Source organism: Poecile atricapillus, chromosome 3, assembly GCF_030490865.1.
Source record: "Poecile atricapillus isolate bPoeAtr1 chromosome 3, bPoeAtr1.hap1, whole genome shotgun sequence".
NCBI classification, from domain to species: domain Eukaryota; kingdom Metazoa; phylum Chordata; class Aves; order Passeriformes; family Paridae; genus Poecile; species Poecile atricapillus.
Window position 1 is genome coordinate 78,551,638 of NC_081251.1, and position 24,800 is coordinate 78,576,437.

At 37.5% G+C, this 24,800-nt stretch overlaps 1 protein-coding gene across 3 annotated transcripts in view; it reads right to left on the reverse strand.

Moving 5' to 3' along the window:
- The window catches only part of LTBP1 (latent transforming growth factor beta binding protein 1), a 184,877-nt gene that overhangs the window by 90,649 nt on the left and 69,428 nt on the right, over positions 1–24,800 (reverse strand). For all 3 annotated transcript variants that reach the window (XM_058836171.1, XM_058836173.1, XM_058836172.1), the window contains 2 exons: positions 11,822–12,046; positions 8,326–8,603 (listed from right to left, as the gene is read on the reverse strand). In XM_058836171.1, coding sequence (XP_058692154.1) covers positions 8,326–8,603; positions 11,822–12,046 — 503 coding nt within the window. The remainder of the gene's footprint in view (positions 1–8,325; positions 8,604–11,821; positions 12,047–24,800) is intronic.

Genomic DNA, 24,800 nt, shown 5'->3' on the forward strand with positions numbered 1-24,800 from the left:
CCCGCTTATAGTTTAGGTGTGGTGCTACAGCATTTGCACTCTACTGAAAATCATGATCTTTGTGGTCATAACTTTTTCAAATTTCCATATAAAAATCATGAGCAAAAATAAGGATGCCAAAGTCTGAGTCATCTGGCAACTGTGGTTTGCAGTCCTGTCAGTAAAAACTGGCAATGATTAAAGCTGCTGCTCCCAGTGCCTCTATGGTGAATTAAAGCTTGAAGAATCAATGATAATTTGGTTAACATCCAGTTCATTGTAGAAACTGGGCAACAACGAAAAGCAACTCCCACATGGGGCTCCTATTGCCTTAAGATCTGTGTAATTTTGAAGCTATGCATCACAAAACATGAGTGCTCTGTAAAGTCCTAATCCAAGCAGAAACAGAGTTCTTCTGTGGCTACTAAACCCTGATTTCTCTGGTACATCTAGTAGTGCTTCAGATACTCCAAACACTCATGGCACCACACAAACTGTTCCCTAGCCAGCTACATTTTCATAAGATGCTCCCTCTTTTCAGCAACCTCAAGCATATATGAACTGAAGCTCTATTTCTACAGGTCCCAGAAACATTTATAGGTAATTCCTTTTCACTTCAAAAGTCTTAACCCACTTCCTACTACCTAGAAGAACTCATTAGTTCTTCAGACAGTCTTTTTCAGTCTCTGACTCACAAGTGACTGGAAGTCACTTGGATGATTTAAAAACGATTTTTTACTTTGTTTCACCATGTAACAACTCCAACACATACTTACAAGACTAAAATAAGCAGGAACGCTAAACACAGGCATGCTTGACTATGCATGAAGATAATGCCATTCTTTAAACTTAGGTTTACATTTTTCTATCCATCATCTACATGTATTTTAAACTAATCTAGTCTGTATTCCTGAGGGCTCCTGGAAAAGAGTACGGATTTTCATGAATGATATCCCTGTCACAAGCTAATGATTTGGAAATAAGTCTTACTGGTTCAGAAGGCAAAGAATTCAGGAAGGTTTGGTATAAAAGAGCTCAACTGTGCTGAAAGAGGCTCTGCAGTAGCATTAGTATGATGCACACATGGTACTGCTATAAAACAAAGTTCTTCCTGGGTAAAGCACTCAGAGACACTGAAAGTATTGTTTCAAATCCACATATTTTTCCTCATGCGTGCCTGGGCTCCTATGCCAATATTTTATATAACTGAAGGAAGTACTGAATATTCCCACTGGAAGACTGAAATTCTGGCTGACCCTGTGCTGGTGCACAAAAGCCACCCCAAGCCACATCACCTCTTTGTTACTCTGTCCGGACTCCAGCCTCTGCCCCATCTCCACAGCCCTACAGTGCTAAGCTGTGTATTGCCACCAGCCCTTCATGTCTTTTCCAATGCCAGGGAAAAGGAAGGATTATATCCTTGAAATTCATCTGCTAAGGCAGTAAAGGAAATTTATTCAGCTCCCTGTAAAGTGCAGTAGGGAGCCTAGTCTGGCAATTACCCTCAGGGCAACCGCAGAGGATTCGGGCCAAGGGACCACAAGATTTCCTGGGACTCCCACTCCTGCGTGACCCATCCACAAATCCCTGTCACAAGCTGTTAGTTAAAAACCACAATACAGGCATAAATAAAGGAGTGTCACATGATTAACTATGATTGAAATTGATAGGTGCTTTGCCTGAGCTAATAGCTAATGACTCTGGGATTCAGCTCAAAAGACTGCATTTCACATACCACAATAGCAGAAGTGAATGGATACACTGTTTAACTTTCTGCAAACCATTCAACAGGCACAGACCTTGGATTGTTGCTTCCCTTTTTTTTTTTTCCTATAGGCACTACAAGCAGAGCAAGAAACCTCAAACTTAATAAACTGTATTACTGAAACAATTAACAGACACACTTAATTAGCTTACTGACCAGCTCAATGACAGGTTGTTACAAATGAAGAGTGTTATCCCATGTAGCACTGGCTCACTAACAGCCATTGTCTCATAAGCAGAGGAGAGAAACTTAAATACTTCCAGACTTTCCAGAAGAACTGGTAAAGAATTTGTTTTGGCTTAAGCAGAACATTCTTCATAAGCAAGTAAAAATTATCCAGCTTTCTTCTATTTGAGTAATTAAAACAATGTTTGGTGTTTTTGGTATCTGATACTTCTTTAATCTTCTGATATTTCAGAGTATTGATCTTGCAAAGAAACTACTGCAAATGAAGCATTAATCCTGGAAATGAATCCACACCAATTTCTGTCAGTCTATTTGTTTAAGAACTTCAGAAGCCAAACCATGAGCTTCAAGGAATTCCAGACAGTTATTTTATTTTACAAGATGGTATTTTTAAGACTACTCTAAAGAAAAGAGGTTTGAAAAGTGCTCTAAGAGAAAAAGTTGCTACTTTTTTCTTTTTTTGTGTATGAAGCACAAAATTGTATCACTTCTCCTGCCTAAAGATAAATATGAAAGTTCATTCCATACAGCTGTCGAAAAAAGAAAATACCTGAAATTTACCTCCACAGGAAATGTTTTCTTAAATGTGAAGTTGGACAGGGATGCTTATACAGTTGAATGAATAACTTCAACAGGCATATTACTGCTGTCATCACCTCCACACTACATACACTATGATCATATTGCATACAGTAGTATCAATATTAGGTTAGGCATTAAGGGCTATCAACATAATTTTACTGTTCTGATTTCTAACTCAAAAACTTAGATGCATTTGCTTAATATTTCCCATCATGAAAAACTCATCAATAATCAAAGCCCACTTTTTAAAAACTGTATATATGTTCTCAAAGGTAAGTACCCAATCAGGGTATGCCCATGTCTGAATGAAGTAAATGCTTAATGACTTCCCATCAGAAACTCACCCATGGTACAATGTTGATAATTTATGACCTTTTCCAGCTGCCACCTATCACTTGGCTTTATTTTACATTCTATTGATTCTGACAGCAGACAGAAATGTGTTGCTCAAACCAAAACAAATGTTTCCTGTAAAAGACATTGCTGAAACAAAGTATTAAATAAACTGTTGCCATAGAAATTTATCCCACTTAAGATGCTGGTTAACTAATATCTGTTGATCAGACATACTAAGCAGCACTTGAAACACATTTGAATGCATATGTGAGAGTTTTGATTGCACTGAAAAATGGACAACCCATATAATTTTAAAGTCTTTCCTAGTGTTCATCACTAACGTTATTTATTAAACCATTTAAATAATTAAAACCAATTAGTTAAAACCATTCACCTATCAAAATATGCTCCTTTTATCTGCTGTAGATGTCATATTGTGATTTTTTTTAATATGATTTTCCAAAGTATCACTATACTCCACCAAATTTCACTTCACAATACCAAAACAACTCTAATTCAGGCGTCCTTTTGAACAGAGCTGTATCAAGTATGGACTTTTTCTGCAACACCTTTTAAAGCACTTTGCAAGGGAAGCACGAAGCATCATGCAGCAAACCACTGACAAGTGAGGAATGGAACATATACCCAAACATAGCAACCTGGAACCGACTTCAATCTAAAATACCACAACAAAAAGGGGGGATCAGAAGACAGTATTTCTGAAATTCTTGCAGTGATCATTTCAGAGAGCAGTCCAGCTCCTCCCAGCAGTTACATGAGGAGGAATGAACAAAGATAGGCAGACATGACTTCATAGCCAGCTTCTCTTCTGGATATTTTGCAATGTGCTCCTTTCATCAAGGTAAGCAACTTCAGTATCTGTCTGTAGAATAACAGTGGTTTTTTTTATCTTGTTTTTAAACTACAGATGCTGTGATCACTAGAAGTCTCTTTCAGTAAACCTAATACCCAAAAATATCTGCTGAAGAGAACAGCATCACATGTGAATCTAGACAGAAAGAGTCTGATTTAGACAATTTTTTTGTAATACCAGCTTCTCCAATTTCTTGCTGTTTGGAAAAAACACCTCCTTTTTTACATAGAAGCAAAGAATAGACCCAAACAATTTTGAAGGAAAATTCCTCCATTTTTTCAGTGATAATACTGCAGTGCAGTAACCATGGGAAACACATCAATACAGTTAGCAAACACTTCAAAATGATCTTAAGGGGTGACAAAAGTAGTGCTCAATTATCTTTATACAGATTTTCACAGAGTAGGAAAGTGGATTCCTTTCTTGATTTAAGTGCAAAGAAATTATATGCCAAATCAACAGGACACAAGAATACCATCACAATCTTTACTAGATACACCATGACTCTGTAGAAGTATTTTGGGAAGCAACAAGATACCCTGTGTCATAATAAAAACATTTTCATTAGAATTAAAATTAAAATCATCTGAAGAGAAGGAATTAAAGAAGAGAAACAAAATCTTCCTCATTTGCTTGCTTTTTAAATAGGACTTAGCAAATCAGTGGTCTAAGATGACCAGCCCCTTGAATTTTAGAAATACATGGCTTTCACACGACACTATGCCCAGTCTCCAGCTTTTGAAGGCATCATTATAGAGTGCTCTCCAGAAATTTACTGGTCTCCATCTTAACTGGGATTTTTGTCCTACTGCTTCCATTATGTCTGTTTCCAACTCCAAGTCTCTATTTCTTCTACATCATTTTCTATATAGCAATGGGCAAGTTTAGGTAAAGGTTTGTTTCCTACCCCTTTATGTCAACAGCCAGTTTCTGGCCTGCAGCTTAACATGGCTTATGACATACTCTGCAAAAATCTTTGTGGTACTGGGAAAAAGTCTGATGAACTACAACTCTTGTGTGGGACGTATCACTGTGAGCTATCATGTAACATGATAAGCTATCCTGGAGCAATCACCATTAACATCTCCCAGAGGAGAAATAATTGCTGAGTGTTCCACTCAGAGAAAAGAGAGGTAGCCAGGAAAAGTCAATTGATTTGAGAACAAAACAGAACCATCCAAAACACTATTTAATTCCTATAATCTTTTAAAAATTCAAATAGTAATACCACTTTTGTAGTTATCTTTCCACTTCAGAGTGCTGAGGACACTTCAGAAAACAATCAAAATTAAACAACACAGACATACATGTTTACATGTATTTACAAAAATTTATGTCTTTATTTATTCTTATTAAACCAGGAAATTTCATTCCTCTTGCCCTTCTCACTCTCCCTGTCCTTCTGAGCTGGTAGACTGACATCTTCCATTCACCTTTTACCAGCTTGTTCTCATGGTCACTGCCTTTGGTTACAGTCACGATACTACAGACAGCTAAGGGAAGAGAAGGTCTGCAAGAATTCCTATGTCCTTAATGAAAAGTGATTGTAGGCCTGACAGCATGACTAGATTCTTCAACTATCTGTGCCATAACATCCTCTGAACTTCAGCTCAAGGTGGCTCCAGTTGCTAAGTGCAACAGTATGCACTCACTTGGAAATTCACTGTAGAAAATGCACTGTCTTGGAAACTACTGTTTTTGAATGTGATACATTAAGGGAATTTAACTAAGGTGGGGCAAGGAAGAATGTGCTGGGAGATGGAAAATATTCCACAGAAGATTATGAAAAAAACCTCAGAGCACTAAAATCAAAGGACCTGTAACTTAAGAGCAGCTGAAATTCAAGCAAGAACAAGGGATGGAGAGAAACATGGAATTGTAGAAGTTACACATGCACACAAAACCACAAAATAATTTCTGATACAGTTTTAATCCTGTGCTTTTAGCATGGACCAAAAGCAAGCTCAGCAAAGCTCTAATCAACTTAGCTGACTTGTCTACAAGAGGCCATACACAAATCCTTCCACCAATCTGCCCTAAAGACAGTGGAGTCATCTCAGGAACACAGGATATTTAATAAAACATTAAGACAAATACACAATCCACCCTACAAAAAAAAAGTATAAACACTGATGATTGCTGAACTAAGTATGGGTATCAAATTATCCAGCATCAACTCCAGAAAGGAATTGCAACCTATCACTACTAATAGGGAAAGCTTATTACAGTATCGCATCTGAACAATTAGAGAGAAGCCACTAAGATACAAGCAAAGCAAATACGAAAGAAACTGAAAAAGTAGTTATTTTAGAGTAGGTCTATCAAGCAGTTAAAAAAAAAGTTGTTAACATAAAAATAAATAATAAACACTGACTGTCTGCAAGAAAAACAATAACATTTCAGATTCAAATTTGAAAGGTTAATGAGTCACTTAAATCTCTATGGCAAGGTCTTAAACGAATGCTCTACAAAATGCCATTCTACAACTCTAATTCTAAACTGAACCATCACTGCAACAGAATGCCTCTGAAATCCTCACTATGCTCTTCAACATTAACCCTGATCAATGAAATTGGGAAAAACTGAGAACATGGACTGTTCTAAACTAGGAGGCACTACCCTTTCTTGAGACAACTGCAAAGACACATTTTTCCAGGGGAATACTGAAACAAAAGTTACAAAAACTGGTGACTAAGCATTTAGTACGATTCTAAGTCAGACATAAGGGTAATGAAAGCTTATTTTCCCTTTTCTCCCCCTTTAAAAGGAGATACAACAGCACCCACTACCAAGTGTAAGACCAAGGAATTAATTTTGTATTCCTTTATATATGAGTACAAAGAGAACTATAAAAAAATAATAAACAACTAATAATTATCACACTTATGTCCAGATTTTTAGGACTGCACATTATGATATGCTTCTTAGATTGCTCATTTGTAGGAAATAGACAGAAATGGTTGTTTGACACAAGCCCTTTTTCATTTTTTCATGTAAAAATCCATGAACTTTCATTTGACCATGTGCTTCAACACTTGTAGAAAAAAAACTGAAGGTTTTACTGTGCTTGAAACAGACAAGCACAAAGAACTCACCAGTGTAAATTAACACTGTAGATCTCAAATTAATCATTTTACAATTAGTGAAGTGTAGCCTTTAATGTTCCATATGCAAATTTAACTCTGGTCTTCTAAAAAAATTGTTCATGTGCAATGACATTAAAATTCCATTGCATTTTTCAGAATTCATTACTTTTAAGCATCCTCATGTCAACTTGTTAGAGATGCTAGGTGACTGAGATGAAAAACTTTGATTTCAAGTTCAACATTCTGCCCATGGCAGGGAGAGTTCAGCACCTTAGGACCCAACAACTGCGTCACTTTCACCCTGCTTCTGCATCCTATTTCTGCTCCTGCCTGTTCCCCATTACTGATCCTTTCCAAACTCCTCGCCCATCTGTGAGTAAGGGAGTGAGGTCTTTTCCCTCTTTTTTTGGTGGGGGGAAGGCAGGGGTTGCACACAGCTTAAGAGCCTTTAAAAAAATCCACTGACAGCTGGAAGAAACAGCCAGAAAAAACACTTGTAAAGGGAATTTTGCTACAGTCCTACATCTCAGGAATGATGGGTGATGTCCCTTTGAGGGGAAGGCATGCTCTGTGAAATTTTTGGATAATTTTACTACCAACATCTAACAAGAATTTGTGAAATATACTGGAAATACATACAATATTGGATGCTTAAAAATTGTCTAATTTTGGGCACATGTTACTGGAAGGACCGAAAGCAAAGCAACCCTTCTGATAAACTTAAAAATCACATCTTCAAAGATGAAGTACTTTTCAGCCTGATAAACAACATACTTATTGTCTAACATTACTTCCCAAAACAAATGATTTTTCCCGAAACCTCACACATTATTTCAGTTTGAGGCGTGCTTTCACCTTAAAGACATTTGATCTGAAAAGCCAAATTTCAGAAAGGTACTAAGCAGTAACTAACAGGATTTTACTGACTTCTTAACAATCTTTTCACATATCCTTATCATCGCTCTCTCTCTCCCCACATATATATATATATACACAAATATATATGCAAATATAAAAACACGTATTGCTGTTAGAATTATTTAAGGATTGAAAGAAAACACGATTTTGAATAGTGATATGAAAAACACGATGTGAACATACTCTTTTCAATTGAACTAAGGTTTTAATGTTCTAGTGAACACTGAGTTGGCTTTCATGATTTTTCTATCGCATTCAATGGTCACATTTCAACATATTCAAAATATTAGCCTAAAATACTGTAAAACACGAAGTTGTTGAATAGGAATTTCCATGAGAAAAACAAAACGCTACGGATAAAATAATTGAAACCAAAATGTCAGGGACCCAAGTCCACAGAAAATAAAGACATTAGCTTGAAGGAGAAAGAGGTTCAGAAAAACATTACTTAAAAATTACTCAAAATAATTTTCTTGCAGAAAAGAAAGTCAAATGCATCCTTTCCCTCCAATTGTTAGATTTTTTTATTTTCTTTTCCATTCCTTTATAACAGAGTTTTAATGCTACCTGTCTCACAAGCCTTAGCAAACATTTCTTACCTGTGTCCCAACAGTCTCCTGAAAGCAGCGCCCAAGCTGAGTTTTAACTGAAACAGGAAACATATGAGGAATGGGTTGTTGATTTGTGTAAGTTGTATGTCCTTTCTGGGTCTTCTGATACGGAAGACCTTGGTAAGAGACCTGTGGATGTACTGGCTGAGGTACTTTCGCTTTTTGTCCTGTTGATGTGCTGTCAATCCTTGACACTTGATGGATCTGAACTGAGGCTTCAGGGGGATGTTTCACATGGATATTCACTATGTTAGGAGGGAACTTCACTAAAATAATTGAAGGAAAAACACATAAGAGAAGTTGGTAATAAATTAGGTGAAAAAGATATCTTAGGCATCTCTAAGACATTTATTTTTTGTACATCAGAATTTTTACAGAGTGCCTTGAAGTGACTGAAATATAAATGAAGCCCAAATTTGGGGGTTAGAAGGAAGGCTTAAAGAACACACAGAGTCTCATTAACAAAGCAAGAAAATGAAAAATCTTCATGAAGGAAGGGATAACACTTTAGGATTATAAAGACTGCTAGATAAACATGGATGTCCAAATTGGCTGGTATGACATTAATATTTGCGGTCACACTGTGTAATAAGAATCCCATTTAAAGTTCCAGAATTCATACTCTACTACGTTATTTTTGGATATATAGTAAGCTTTATTTTCTTTTTCAGATCCATCATCTTTCTCTGGAACACAGGAAAAGCTTCAGATTTCATCCCTTCACCTTTATATACCTGCCAAATCCCAAGTTCACCCCTGCAAGTGTTGCCAGCATCTCAGCCATCTAAAATCACCACTCCCTTTGATGAACTTTGAATTCAGGGTTTGGCAGATAAAGGGGGAGGAAATGGCCTTCAGACACTTCCATTTTTAAATATGGTTGTAGTTTTCGGTCTGGGTATGTAGACTGGGACCCTCCAGTCAAGGAAATCTGCATACAACTGCTCGTGACCCTTAAGCCTCTTTTCAATGGGACACAAAATGCCCCTTAAAGTAAATCAAATTATTATTGGGGTGGGCAGGGAGGAGAGGAGGGAAACAAGCTGTGCAGTTTGTAAGCTGCATAACTAAGTTAGCATTTCCTGTGTTTGGCTGGGCCTCTTGTCAGTCTGGCCACTTGAGGCCAGACAATCCATCAGAGGTAGCATCCCTTCCAAACATCAAGAACCAAAAAAAAACCATTCGACACAGCTTTCTCTATAATGCACACTGGATTGTTAGATCTTCTGGATCATCTCCTTGCCTCCTGGAGTTTGAACTTTTCTTTGGAATTTTATTAGGTATTTTCAGCTCCATTCATCAGGAGGCATATTTCATTTATTGGAGCTACTTTAAAATTATAGTATTTTGGAGAAAGTGCTTTTGGTTTTTGACATTATATTCATTTCTTTAGGCACACTATCAGTATTAACTGGTCTCACATAGAAATTCCTTAAAAGAAACAGACTTATTTTTACACTGACTGCATTGTTTCATTTATGAAAATTGTCAACATACTCTGACAGAAACTTCAGGAATAAGATGGTAGAAAGTCAGCAAAATATGGCTGCAGGGTAAAGATCTTGCCTGTAGCTGAAAACAACCCACAAGCAAAATGTATGCTACATGAGGTCTGCTAGAAGCAAACCCATGGGGGAAAGCTTCAGTGCTATAAGCAGAAGCAGTGAGGTCCTTTTCAGGCTGTTAGACTGGGTTTGGAGGGCAAGACAAGACAGCCTAGTCTGTCTGTAAAAAGAAGAAAACTCACCCCAACATTTTTATGTATGAAGAGGGATCCCTGTAACTAGTTTCTCTAGCTGCTAAATCTAAAAAACATATTAGTCCTCAAAATAAATCACTGAATTTCCCTACTTTAGTGTGTCTCAATCCAGCCGGAGATATTCAGATACTGAAAACATCAAATTTAGGCTGGGTTCTCCCATGCGGTATTATTATCACAATCCTCTCCACATCTTGGATCACTGCCTAGATGTGCTCATTTTTATTTCTGCCAGCCATTTCAGGATGAATTGTTTTATTCTTTCTTTTAAAGAAATAAAATATTTGTCTCTCAACAATCCAACATCCTCATTTGGACATGTAAAGAGAAGAAAAGGCATTGTGACTGCTAATGATTCCTATGAGGATTTGAAGGTCAGGAAAAAAATTTTCAAGAGGTCAGACTCTTTAGCAATGAGAAACCTATTGTGCATTTTAAGAGAGAATCTGAAGAATAACTGTCTTAAAAATTTGGGGGTTGTGGACCACTGTATTGTCTAAAATTATTTCAATTGGAATTACACAGGCAGAGAAATAAATTGACGCTCTGCCAAATGTTTAGGTAATTATATTCTCTTCTTTGGATGGAGGAGATACTCAAAAGTACTTATAAAACATTTCATTTCCAGGATACTGTCAACAGTTTCTTCACAGCTATGTCCCTTTCTGAATACAGCATTACTACTTCAGATTATCACAAATATCTTTTAGCAAAGTTATTCAGAAGCTATTTGCCAGTAACTGAGCCTGCTCACATCTTTCGCTCAAATGTTTTCTTTTTATTCAGAGATACCAACCTTGGAGAGGTAATTTTAAAACTACCCTTGACCAAAAATCAATCTGGCAATTCAAACAAGCAAACAAAATTCACATTAGGTTGTATGTTGAGATTTGAGTTGCAGGGGTCACTTTACATGGACCCAGAAAAATCCTACTTAGACCCATAGGACATCGAAGAAATAAACTCAACACTTCTCTTCAAAGTCATCAGAAGAATTTTCGCCTCACAACCAAAGTATTAAAGGAAGCAGTAATCTCAAGATGAATGAACTTTCTTAGACTGGGAAAATTTGATTAACATCACAGGTTTTCTTTTTTCTTATCCTCTGTCTTCTTCATAGCATCAGCAAAACCCTATTTTTTTTTTTTTTAAATGATATTGTTATTTGACCTGGAAGGAAGGTTCTATTTAAGTGACTCATATGGCCTATCTCCACTAAAAAGTTCACCACAAAATTAACTTATAATACTCTACCAAATCATATAATATAAACACAGCTTGTATTTTTAGATTTACATCAGATTTAAAAACTTTTTATGTTGAAAAGCTTGGTCTCTTCCCTCCATTAGTAACCACGGAATCACTTGCAACTCCGTGGCTAAGTATACTGCAATTTATGGACTCTGTTCAACCACAATCATAGTCTTTTTGAACAGGTCTGTACGTCTGGAAGAGACCCCCTGCATTATCTCTTGACTACAATTTGCATTAAATTCTATCAAAGTAAAGTAAATTTACCTACAAAACTGTTTTCAATAACACTGCTATTTCTTATTATTTCAGTCATTGAGAAAAATATGTTCCAGACATTCTGGTGAGCTCATGGTTCGAGTTGTGGTGTCAACATTTGACATATGTAGATGTAGCACTATTGTTACTGGTTGAATACCTGAAATAATTTGTTAAAACAGACAAGTTAAAAGTATCTATCAAGAAAGAAGTTACCTTTTACACCTTGCTGTCCAGACATTGTCAGTGGTAAAGTATGAGTAGAGTGGATAACTTGTGATCCTACAGCCTTGTTCACCTGTTGCGGGTGATGGTAGAGTTTCGGAGAATTGCCAGTCTGCACAGGAATCTGACAAAGTTTACCAGTGTAGTTAGGAGGGCACTGGCATTTATCTCTAGAACTACACTGGCCTCCATTCATGCATGGAAGGTGGCAAATAACTGAAATGAAAACAGAAATAAAAATTTTGTTAATGACTTCAGCTTTAGTATTATCTGGCCACATATCACACACAAGTTGAAGAGGAAAGGCATGGGGCAGGAGAGCTTCATTCGTCATTCAGACATCTGAGGAGTGACTATCCATCTGACATGCACTTTTAAGTGCCCTGTGGTAGAACCACTTCCCTTCCCCTCCTTGTGATCTCTGACTTCTGCCTTGTTTGCATCTTCTCTCCATGACAAACACAGAAAGCAATTCTTCCCTCAGATATCCCAGCTATTTTATTTCATGATGCTACTACTAAGCAAGACACTAAGCTAAATATGGTATCTGGCTACATCTCTTATTCACACTTCAGTACAGATACTCTTATTTGTCAGCCTCCTGTTTCCAAAAATCCTGGACTACTTACCCTTTCCTGGAAGTCTGCAAAAAGCTCACCTGAGAATAGAAAATACTGGGGACAGATTTTCTATTTTGACTTTAAGCCTTGATTGTTCTCTAGAAAACTATTTCTTGCAGAGCATCTAGATTTTTGCTTAACATTTATTTCTCAGATAAAATAAGCTAATTTGTATCTACCCGTGAAGATCATAAAAATATCAAGAGATTCTACTGAAATGACTTCATACACAAACTTTGAAGCATTAAAACATTGTAACTCCAATTTAAAGACAAGGGTAATTATTTCTCTGCCAGCTAGCACTTGCACATTTACAGCAATATAAATTATCAGACGAAACATGGAAAATGTTTCAAATGAAAAATATTTCTCAGCTCAGAGATACAAGCAGTAACAGGCATGGTTCAGCACTTTCTAAAAATAAAATGCAGGACTCTATAATCAATCACAATGTAAATGAGCTGTCAGAATTTTCAAGAACTAAATTACGTGAAAATAACAGAAAAAATATCATAAGGTTTGTTCAAGAAAAAAAAAGGTCATTTTTGTCAGGAATCAAATAATATTTGAGAAATAGAGTTCAGTATCCATTTGTTACATTTAACATAAGATTCTGACTTTAAAAAATAAGAACCTTTACAGTAATCATGGCATTTTGATGGATTGGTATTGCTTGGTCTGTAATGAATTACATAAAAATGACAAACTGTAGATAATCCGACATAATTAAGAACCTAGTGGTCATTATTCCAATTGCTGTGACCTCTGGACAACCACAAGCTGTTATTATTACAAATACCATAGAAGGCCAGTGTAGGAAAAAGAACCTGTGTGTTGTGTGCTGCAAGAAGACAAAGTAAAACACTCAGCAGCCCAAGGAGTTCTAGCCCAGCTGTGTAATTCCCTCGGCCCAGGAAACACACTCAAGAAACCGTGCACTCAGCCCAGCTTGTCACAGAGCACCCTCACACTGCCTGGACAGGGTCTGGAACACCAGTGCCTGACTGCCAGATAGGTCCACAATGCAAACTGCCAGAATCATTTTTTCACTGTGTTCTGCAAAAGAATATTTAATATTCTTCTTGTCTTGTCTTATATTAACATTTAATATAAACTGACTTAAAGTACTTCAAGCTGTATCATTGTGCTAATGGTCCCAGTCAACCTTGGAAGCCTACCCATGACGGCACAACCCTTACTTTTTTGGGTTCCAACCCTTGTTGGGACTTTATCTGAATGTATAAAAGACATCCTTACAGAACTGCTGTTGCTTCAGGGCAAAATGACGGGGAGTTGACCGCAGCAGTAACTAAAGCATGACAGACACCTCTCTCTCTCTCTCTCTGGTACCATTTCTTCCTGAGCAGCCACAAACAAGTGGCTGCACTGTAATAGTGACAACACACAAAGAATTTTAGTGCTTTTGAAGATGTACCTGAACAAGGTTGAACACCAATGTGGTTTTCTTGCAAAGTAAAATTGCACAATGCAACAGCATAGTGAAATAGCATTAAGGGGCAGCAGTTTGCTGCTTGACAGAAGTACAGTGAAATGAAGGCAAACAAAAATAGTTTCACTGTGGATTTCCTTGAGTTTAAGAGGTCTAGCCTATAGATTTTCTTCCCCCTCTCTTCAGGGTTGAGGCAAAATCCACCATTAACATAAATATATCCAAAATTTCCACCCAAATAAATTAATTTTTTCTGTGCTACTGTTCCTATAAAGTAATTGACATCCAGAAGGCCAAGTTGCATGGGTTGCATCTCTCCTCCACCAGGCACTCTTCATGTGCACCTCTCCTGCAGGATTCTGGTGGGTAATGAGTGAATAAGCACATGAAAAGCTTGTTTTTTGAGCAAAAAATTTGTGCTAAAAATACTGGAAGGAAGATGCCAACAGAAAAGAGTTGGTCATGTTCCTTCTTGTAACTGTTTGCTTTGGATATCCACCCAAATAATTTGTGCAAATAAGTGTAAATAAATGACACTAAAGGTCTAGCATGAGGTAAATAATTAAGAATATTTAATGCCTCAGTATTTAAATGTAACAGGAAATAATTTTTTATATTTATATATGTTTATAATAATATATTTATATATTTATCCATTTATTATATATTTCTATATTTATTATATATTAATATATTTTATTTATTAATATATAATGTGTGTTATACATTATCATGGGTGAAATCACTCAGTTAACTGATACTGATTTACATCTCTGGCCTAATGTACAAGGAAGGAAGCTTAAGTAGGAATACATGAAATCCATTCTGAGGATATAAAGTTCTGTAACAAAAATTCTAAATTCTGAAAATATACAACTGGAAGTTCAAATCAGCCATGCAAAAACACATAGGATGTAATCTCCAGGCCAAACTGAAAACTTGAAAATCTCAAATGGTAGCTATTATGAGAACTTAAAAAACAGCCTCAAAACAAAAGATCAAACAAAAAATAAAGAAAAAAAACCCACACCATATTGAAATATAATTTCTGATTCTTTTAAATATTTAAAATAGGTTTAAGTACCCCACACTCTTGTGGCACTATTTCCTCAGCTCATGTCCAAGAGAATGGGCTTCATTTCATTATGACACTGGTGGAAATCACAGGCACACAACTTCACCTGAACTGGAATTACACACAGACCATCTGAGAAGAATGAGCTGGAGGAGCATAAACCTTCAAAAAGGCAGAGGAAGGAAGCACTGCTTTTCCTTGACATGGCTCTGGGAACCTGTTAAAAAGGACCAAAGAGCCCCAGGGAAAGGACTACTTAAGATAGAAACAGGTCATAAAGCCAGGGTATGTTTGAACAGCTCAAGTTTTTGGCTTCGTTGTGTCTTGTCATTGAGGCTAAAGAACCTAAACAGAATAGCAGAATATTGCCAGAGGCATAGGGGACATTCCTGACAAAAGCCAGACTCATGCTTTTTGGGAAAACCCATTTGAAGATGCTGGGTTTGCACATAAGTTCTCAACTGGCATCCAGAAAAAGTGTACACTGAATCCTGATCTCACTGAGCTGTTAAAATTTTCTCCAAAAAGAAAAAAATAGAAGAAATAAAAGTATCCATCATGGAGTGAAACTCTCTAGCTCAGACCTTGATAAAAATGTGAAGATACATAAGATGAGAAGAAATTTCAGTTCACATATGGGTATCATACAAACAAAGCAAAGGAAGTACTAATGGATCTAAGAAAGGCAACAAATTCCTCACTCGGGTCTACTGTAAGCTAAACGTCTCAATGGTCTCCTAAGGAACAGCCAATATATGATTGAACATGCTGAATTATTTTTTACTATAAATGAACGCACAGCCTTTAGAAATGTGGAGACTGGCTTAAGAAAATATAAACATTTGACGTATTCTTCCCATCCTGGGGCATTTAATTGGTAACAGCAAGCTTTGATTCCTGTGGCATCCAAAAGCCTTAACTCCTCCCAGTGTGGCACAGCTTGCTGGGTATCACTGTTCAAAGTCAGCCAAGCGGAGAAGGTGCATCAAGATGCCCCCACAGGGAACCCCTGAACAGCTTCAATGCATAGGAAAAAAAAATTCGTGAGATCAATTGAGATCAATTCCATTAAAGCTGCCACAGCCGTGGGATGGAAACACTAGTACAGGGCATGAAATCATCAACAAAGCAGCTAGGAAACCACTGATAAATACAGTTTGTTCATGTAATTACATAATCTAATTTGTTTTCAATACTCAAACAACCTCAAACAGCTCCAGATAAACTAATTTAATCAAGTCCAAATGTTTTTATTTAATGAAAACAATGTGTAACAAGACAAATTCCAAGCACCTAAATCCTCCTAATCCTTAAAAAATAGCCCATGCTTACCCAAACAAGCCCTTAGGATGGAAGGAAACTCCCTTCCTGTAACCAGTGTTAGAGAAAATGAAGATGAGTTTTGCAATGTTCCTCATCAGACTCTCCAAATTCCTTTTCTTTTACACCTCAGGGAACATATGAGTTTCCCTCACCACTCTCTGCCTTTTCTACTTACATGGCATCAACAATTCAAGCATAAGCACTATTCAGTCACACCAACAGGCTCGCCAAGGAAAACCTTGAGCTGCTCATTTAGATTACAGTATTTCCACTGGATGCATCACAAAGAGCAGATTAATTTTGTCTCTGAGTACTACAGTTATCCAGCATTACTACATGCCCTCCAGCCGTTTGGGCATCTTTCAACCACCCTGTTACTAAAGCACACAGAAAGCGCAGGGACTCGTACGCAGACCTGCTGAACACAAACTGTCACGCTGCCATATGCAACCTTCTTATAATACAGTGCTCTGAAACACCACTGGTTTCAGGCAGGAATTGAAATGTGAATCTGCACAATTGCTCTAAACTTATTTCTGCTTTCTAATTGCAGAAACTCTTACAGTAACTCATAAAAGGCACATAGGTGTGAACTACAGCAGTGATGCTAGACTCTGGCTTAGACTCTTCCCTACCTTTTTTTTCCCTTTTTTCTTTACTTGTGGTACCTCAAGTTTCTAAGTAATTCATCCTAAACTATTTTCTCTTCAGGTTTCTGCTTGTAATTCAGAGGTGTTATGTTGTTAAAGAAGTTCCAAGTATAAAAAAAAATTAATTATTTGGTTACTTCAGTAGCATTCAGATAATCTTGATATCACAAACTTGTGCTTCGAGATGCGAAGGGAGAAAAGAAACTCTTTATGTGGCCTTAAAAGTACAATACCTCAGCATGCACTTCTGAATTCATCCTAATATTTGTATTATGACAACTTTTAATAGAAACATTCCATTGCAACAACAAAAAGCAATTACAAAAAGTAGATCTGATAGCAAGAGCTCCAGCACCAGATGTAAGAATTTTTTTCTGCTCTGAAAACACTGAAGCACCTGAAACACCTCTGTAATACCACTGAAAACAGTGAAGTGATGCCCTGCTCCTGTGACTGGCCTAGTTACACGAACATGATACTGAAGGCATTTGAGATGTTTTTTCTGGAAAGAGGTAAAATCTACAACACCACAGGAAAAAAATTTCCAACAGGAACCTAGCTCATACCTAATTGTATGATTAAAAAATACTCAGCTGCTAAACTGGGCTCGCAGCTATTGCAAATTAACATGGTTGCTTACCTCCTTAGAATTTGCCTTATATTTTAATATTATTAACAAGGGATCTTTAAAAAAATCCCCACTTGGGAATGGGATACTGCTATTTAACCAGATAAGCAAACCATATTACTGTCAAAATAAGCAAGCTTTATGGTGTTATTCCAGTCTGGATCACGCATGCGCTTTGGAACTAACGGAGGCTACACTACCAACCATGGAACATCCTGATACTGAAATTTGGGGAGCAAGTCCAGATCATAAAGGACAAGGAGGCAATATGCTATAGAGAAATACACATTTTTAAGTGAGCATCATGATCAGCAAGAAATCCAGAATGAACACGCACTAGGATAAATTTCACTGTACTACTCACTTTTCTTCTTCAGTTTTAAACTCATTACTTTAAAACATCTCGGGAAGAAATGTTGGATGTTGACAATTTGAAGACATGTACACAAAATCAACCAAGAGACATCCAGTATGTCCCCAGGTATTTAATTCATCTCTCATTGTGGGTCCCAATGGGACAGGAGTCTCATTGGCTCTGTATCACATCTTTCCAAACTCTTGTGATAAGCCACCTATCCTCAGATGTGTCAAATGCAACACAGGCCTGTTATGTAGGTGCCTGACATGATCACCATCTGACCAACAGCCACCAATAAAACTCTTATTGTTACAGTTTGGAAAGAACAGGATAGATGAAAAACAGTGTTAGAATATGCAAATACTATGAGAAAAATACAATGTATGCTGTGGCACAGAAAATGGCCTCAATATAGAAAGGCTATAGCAAAAATTCTGGTAGCTGCAAAATGATTGACAGGAAGATTCTTACTAACAGACGCGATGTTTAGTCAATCTCTGCTAACTCTGCTTCTAATATTCCCAATATCTGAGATGATTCAGACACTATGTTGGGAGGCAAGGAGACAGACTGCTAAGGAGACATCTGAGTCACTCACTCCTACACTGATCATAGGTGGAGAATATATTGACTTTATTAGACATCACCCTGATATACTGAGTATATCACAACAATCAGGCTTAGACTCAGTATATTACGAAAAACAAAAACTCACAGGTTACTACTGTTTATCAGGAATTAATGCCTTACAAATGGCCAGGGTCAGACCTTTGATAATGATACTAACACGTACAAAAAAGCTACTCCAGACATGTCTTTGGCTTTCTGGTGTATTGATATTTATTCTCCTCAGAAATAAAAAAACTAGGAAAAGCTGGCTTTGGAAGGGTAAAAAATCAGCACCCTTGCTTAAAACAAGCATGCTGCAGTATAAAAACTTTATAAGTATCAATATAAGCAGTCCTGAATAATTTCTTAGTTGCCATCATCAAAGTAGGAATACTGACTTAATATTGACAAGGTGCACAATGTCAGATGAAAACTACCTTTCCTCTGTTTCCAGATTTTTAAGACTTACCCTTCTGTGTAGTGTTTCATGTGCCTGAATACATGTAATACTGACATGGATTAGTTAATGTTGTTGAAACATACCCATTTTCAACAGAACAAGAATTCAACAGAAGGACAGGTAATGACAAACAGCAAACATCTTTATTGCTTTTAAGGACAACAGGACTAGTGAGTAATTTGACCATAAGGACACACGGCTGTTATTGCTCATGCATTGTTACAATCTGAAGAAGACAGCGAACTTCAGATTCTCTGCTCTGACACCTATTATCCTATTTCCAAAAAACACATGGAGTAACAGCCAGCAGCGTAAGGCAGAGAAAAGAGCTCCTCCTAGACATCTTACTACTTGACTACCATCAGACGAAACAGCAACACTCATTGAAAAGCACTGGGCATGCTTCTGGTATGCAAAGGCTCTGAAGACCACAGAAGTAATAAAGCTGACACTGGCCAGGGACATCAGCATCCTTGCAATTTCTGGCAACTGAATAATAGGTATTTAAGATGATGTGCCGGCTTCAGCTGGAGTAGAGTTAATTTTCTTCACTGGGGTTGGTACAGGGCTGTGTTTTAGGTTTGTGCTGACCACAGTGTTGATAATGTGGACATGTTGTTATTGCTGAGCAGAGCTTACAAGGCCTTGTCTTCTCTGTGCACTTCCACACTGGCAAAGAGGCTGGGGATGCACAGGTAACTGAGAGGAGACAGCCAGGACTAGTGACCCCAAATGTCCAAAGGGTTGTTCTGGACCATATGACATCATGCTCAGTATAAAAAGCTGGAGGGAAGAATGAGGAAGGGAAGGTGTCGTGGTTTTAAACCAGTAACTAAAAAAAAATTACTTATTTCTTGCTGTGAGATATGGATTAGAACAAGAGCAAAACAGGCTTAATACTTAAAAGGAATAAAGAAAGTTTATTAACAAACTATAATAATAAGAACACCAGAATAAACTTCCAGAAAACCTTTTGTATCTCCTCCTATTCACCATTCCCTTGTCCACATGACAACAGAGACAAAAACTTTGGAACTTTGGTGTTTAAAAACAGTCCCAATTCTTGCTAGAGTCTTTTCATCAATCTTTGTAGAGAAACAGAAGTCTCCTTCTGCTAATCTGTAGAGTTTCTCACAAGAAAACTATTTCTCTTATAGTTTTCTATTTCTCTGATGTCAGCTGCTCAGAAATGCTGGTATCAGAGCTCACTCCTCCCATTTCACATCACTCTGAGGTGTGTATGGGCCATGAGTTTAGGGATATCATTTTAAGGATGAGTTATTCAAAGGCAAAAGTCTTCTTCATTTGGCTCTGTGAGCTCTACTAGAAAACAGTTTTCTCATTGCCTCTCAAGGCTTCAAATCTTCCAGCACTTCACTGTATCACAATTATTCTACTTTTTACTCAAAATTTACATTTTGAACACTCTATTCCTCCCCATACTCTGTCATGAATTAAAGGAGTCTTTTTAAATTACTATTGTCCATCTCCATAGCTTTAACAGAAAGATATTTCAGCTGTAAAACATCTCCTTATTCTCTCTTTCCTTACTGTCTCTGACAGTCCATAAAGTCTCTTTACATGCTGATCACTCTCTTTTCTTCTCTCTGGATAAAAGGATTAATCTGCAAGTCTCATCTGGATAATGACAAGTTTAAAATCTTGCCCAGGCTTTGTAGATGGTTCTGTGACTTCTGCCGGTGCAGGAGCTGGAGCCGTCTGCGACAGAAAATTCCCCATGGCTGCTCTGGAGAGTGTAGTCGCTGTTTCGGCCCGCTGCAGGTCCAGAGTTTTTTCTCCTTTACTCAGCAGTCCCTGGTGAACTCCATCACTGCAGCCGAGCCAGGGACCGGCCTGGCCCGGCCAGAGCCCGGGGCAAGCCCCGCAGGCCCCATCTCCCGGCCGGGAGCCGCTGGGCCCAGCCCAGCTCCTGCCCGAGCCACATGGCCTGGGCAGGGAACGGGAGGCCAGCGGAGCTCAGTTACCTTTCACAGCCAGGAAACAAAGAGAACTAAACTGCCCTGACTTTACATCTTAAGGTAGGGTTCACAAGTTGATCCCACTTTTCAATGGTTAAAACTGCTGTCAATTCCCAGTAATGACCGATAATTGGTCAGGAGAAAAGACTCTCATCAGTCCCCAGCAACTTCAACTTCCTTAGCTCTCAAAACCACCTTAAAGGTAAAGTCAGTCCATGACAGAAGGACATTGAGAATTATGGTATTTGTCTTCCCAAGTCACTGTTATGTGTGATGAAGCCCTGCTCTCTTGGGAATGGCAGAACACCTGCCTGTCCATGGGAAGCAGTGAATTAATTCCTAGTTTTACTTTGCTTGCATGCATGGCTTTCTGCTTTCTCTATTATGAAGTTCTTTACCTCAACCAAAGAGTTTTCCAGCTTTTACCTTCCTGATTCTCTCCCTAGTCCTGCTGATGAGGAAGTTGAGAGGCTGTGTGGCAAATGGTTGCTGGCTGGGTTAAACCACAACAGCTGAGATTCATTCCCATTTAACCTTTTGTGCCTTCTTGAGCCACACAAGTTAGGAGTGCTGTTATCTGAGGTTTCCTGGTCTGTCAGTGAAGACAGGCTGGCCCAGCAGGCCAGTAAGGACATCCACAGGCCAACTTGCCATTCGGGTGCATCTCATCGCCCATTCACAATGAGGCTCTTGACTGAGGTATCTCAGTATAGTTTGGTGAGCCAGATGAACTCCCAAACTTAGATCAAAATGGTCTATAAACACTGATCTACTGCATTCCACCATACAACAAGACATCCTCCAATAAAAAAATTATGTTTAAAATATAAAAAGAAAAGCCACAGAAACCATAGTTGTTACAAAAATTTCCAAACATCAGGAGAGACTGGTCTCTGATTACTGTAGCATTACCACAGTGCTCATTTTGGTGTAAAAACATCTACAAGAAGAATAAAATAAGAACAGACTCTTTAAAGTGGATATCCATTAGCATAACAGCTCATAATCCAGGCATTCATTGAAGAGTTAAAAAACATGAGAAACACAGGCTATGATTTTCTGGCACTGGCTACATCACAAGAAATTGGAAAGTTTTCTAGGGAGTTGACCTTGAGGCAGTGACACAATGCAAGAATGGGATGGATCTCGTTCAGAGTTTGAGTAATAAATTAGGTCATAGGAGACCAGTGAAAAGCTAGAGACTCAAATCCTAGAGTTCTGAGAGAGGAAAGGAGAAGAGTCACTGCTAATGAACGGGAAGGATAAAGGTTACTCTGCAGAGACTGTACAGTTGGAAATTCTTCACCCCTCACTGTGGTTCTTATAACCATAACAGATGTATAAATTGATGCAAAAGATGTGTAAACCTAAAACACAATCAAATGCTCTGCCTGGTCATGTCCAGTTCCAAGCAACTCAGCCACACACCAAATTGCCCTGACCTGTGTACAACCTCACTGAGAAGCTTCACACCACAATGTTGTACCCAACCCTGTGTATTGTACTAGTTTTTCAAGTATGAAAAAAAATCCCTTTTCCCCCTTGTCACAACAGGCTTTCTATGAAACTCCGGTTAGACAGATGACGTTCTAGCACCTACAGTTACAGCCTCTAACATAACAGACTGAATTTAATATATTCAAACAATAAATAAGAGAGATGTAATGGACACATTAACTGCAGAAAGGTAGTATTACAGATTATGTTACAAAGCTGGTCTTCCCTGTTTACTTATACCAGCAAGTTTCCGAAGCAGGGTGTGCTCATTCCACACAGTGTGCCAGAAAATGTACTGGGATGCAGGAAAGAACGATTTTGTATCATTAATAAATAAAATGAATTTTCAAAAGAGTTCCCTTAGTCTTTTTCTCATCCATTTTTACTTTCTATTTTGTCTATGGTTTATAATGAACAAATAGATGATATATACAGTAGTAGGTATATATAATTTATAAATATGTATATATTGGAGATAGGGTTCAAAAATATTTTACTGATAGGAATGTGCAAGCAAAAAAGTTTGGAAACCACTGCCCTATGGACAGAGGCAGTGCCTCTCAGGGAGGAGTCAAAGAACTCATTTCTAAATTATGAGATGAACAGGTGCTGAAAGCTCCCCATAACCTGAAATATCTAAGTAATAACAACTACAAAAATTTGATTTAATAGCTCATCTTAGCATCTTTAAATTAAAATGAAAATACAACCAAAATGAGAAATTAACTAATTATTTGCATTAATAAAATATAGGTGAGAAATAAGCTGTTTGAGTTCTTAAAACTCAGTCCTCTTCCTGTGTAATTATAAAATATCCAATTTTCCTTCTATTCATTGACTAGAATCCCTCAAGATTTCACAAGAGACTAGTGGGAAAAAAAAAAAAGGGTTTACAGCTCCCATAGACCTCAACTTGATTCACATTCATAAACCCCTGGCTGAAAGTTCATGGTACACCCTCTTAACAGTTTTTTTTTTGATATATAGAAAACTCATTGAATTTAAGTGTGTACATAATGAAGATAAAGTTCATGTTCCAAAAGAAAAATCCAGGAATCCCAGTGTCTCTACAAAATAGGACTCAAATACAGTGATACTCAAATCTAAGAGCTAATTACAGGTGGAATGGACAGATGAACACTATACAGACTGCACAGGCACAGAGATGAGAATTACCTGGAGCAGAATAAAAGACTAGAACAAGCAGTAGAAAGGCTGAATGGGGAAAGACTCTGATCAACAGAGCAGTGACAGCTGCTTGCTTCCTTTCTGGCTGTGCCAGGCCCAGAAGGACCCATTAAATACAAACCCATTTGCTAGGAAATCTATTAATGGTAAGTGCTATATTTTAGCGTGTAGAGAAAATTTTTCAGACTCTTTCTTCTGTACTTGCACAATTTAGATGCAATTTCTTTTTCAAGCCAAAATTGGCATATACTTGATCTTCAGTGAGGTACATGCAAAGACATTTAGTTAAGCAATAATATAGTTATAGTGGTACAAGGTAGTGTGTTTATACAAATATGCAACAATGTAATCATTCAAATAAATGCACTCTTAGCTCTCTTTTTACAGTACTTCAGTCAGACGTACATAAATGAATCTCTAGAAATTAAAACGATATACAGTAAAATAAAACATTATGCATTTTAGCTTTGTGTTCTGTTTTGCTTTAACTTTGAGGCAAATATACTCCACATGTTTTTGAATGGCTGCAGGTGTGGATTTTGTACCATTTCCATTTGTGTTTTTTTCTATGACTGCACATCCAAAACTACTCTCTGTAACAGAATTTAGGTTATATGTATATATAACAGAATAGGTTTGGGGAGTAATTTGATAGCAGATGGACTTTCGTTTCACGGTGATGGTCTTTAGTCTTTAAGGTGAGCAAGGGAGCGAAAACAAGTTGCTAACAGACTTGTGTGAGTTCAGCCTCATTAAAATCATCTGACTGAAGAATCACTTTTCTATAAATTAGCACCTAGCCTCTACTGGAATCTGAGGTAAAGATGTCAACTTTGAATAATTATTTTAAGATTATGAAGAAAGAGCTCAAAGATGCTGTAAGTCCCATAGCAGAAACCAGAACTATTTGTTTATGACAAGTTCTGATAAATACATGGGGGAAAGAAATTATTTCCGAACAGATGTGGATATCAAAATCATTAAAATAGAAATTATTTTTTGCAACTTGAGCACTGGAGGGCCATAATTGAAAATGCATTAAAACCCTGAGCTTTGCTCAGCCTGTAGAATGGTACACATACATTACAGAATAGAATTGTAGTGCACTAGTATTTCAGATTAGAAAAGCCTAT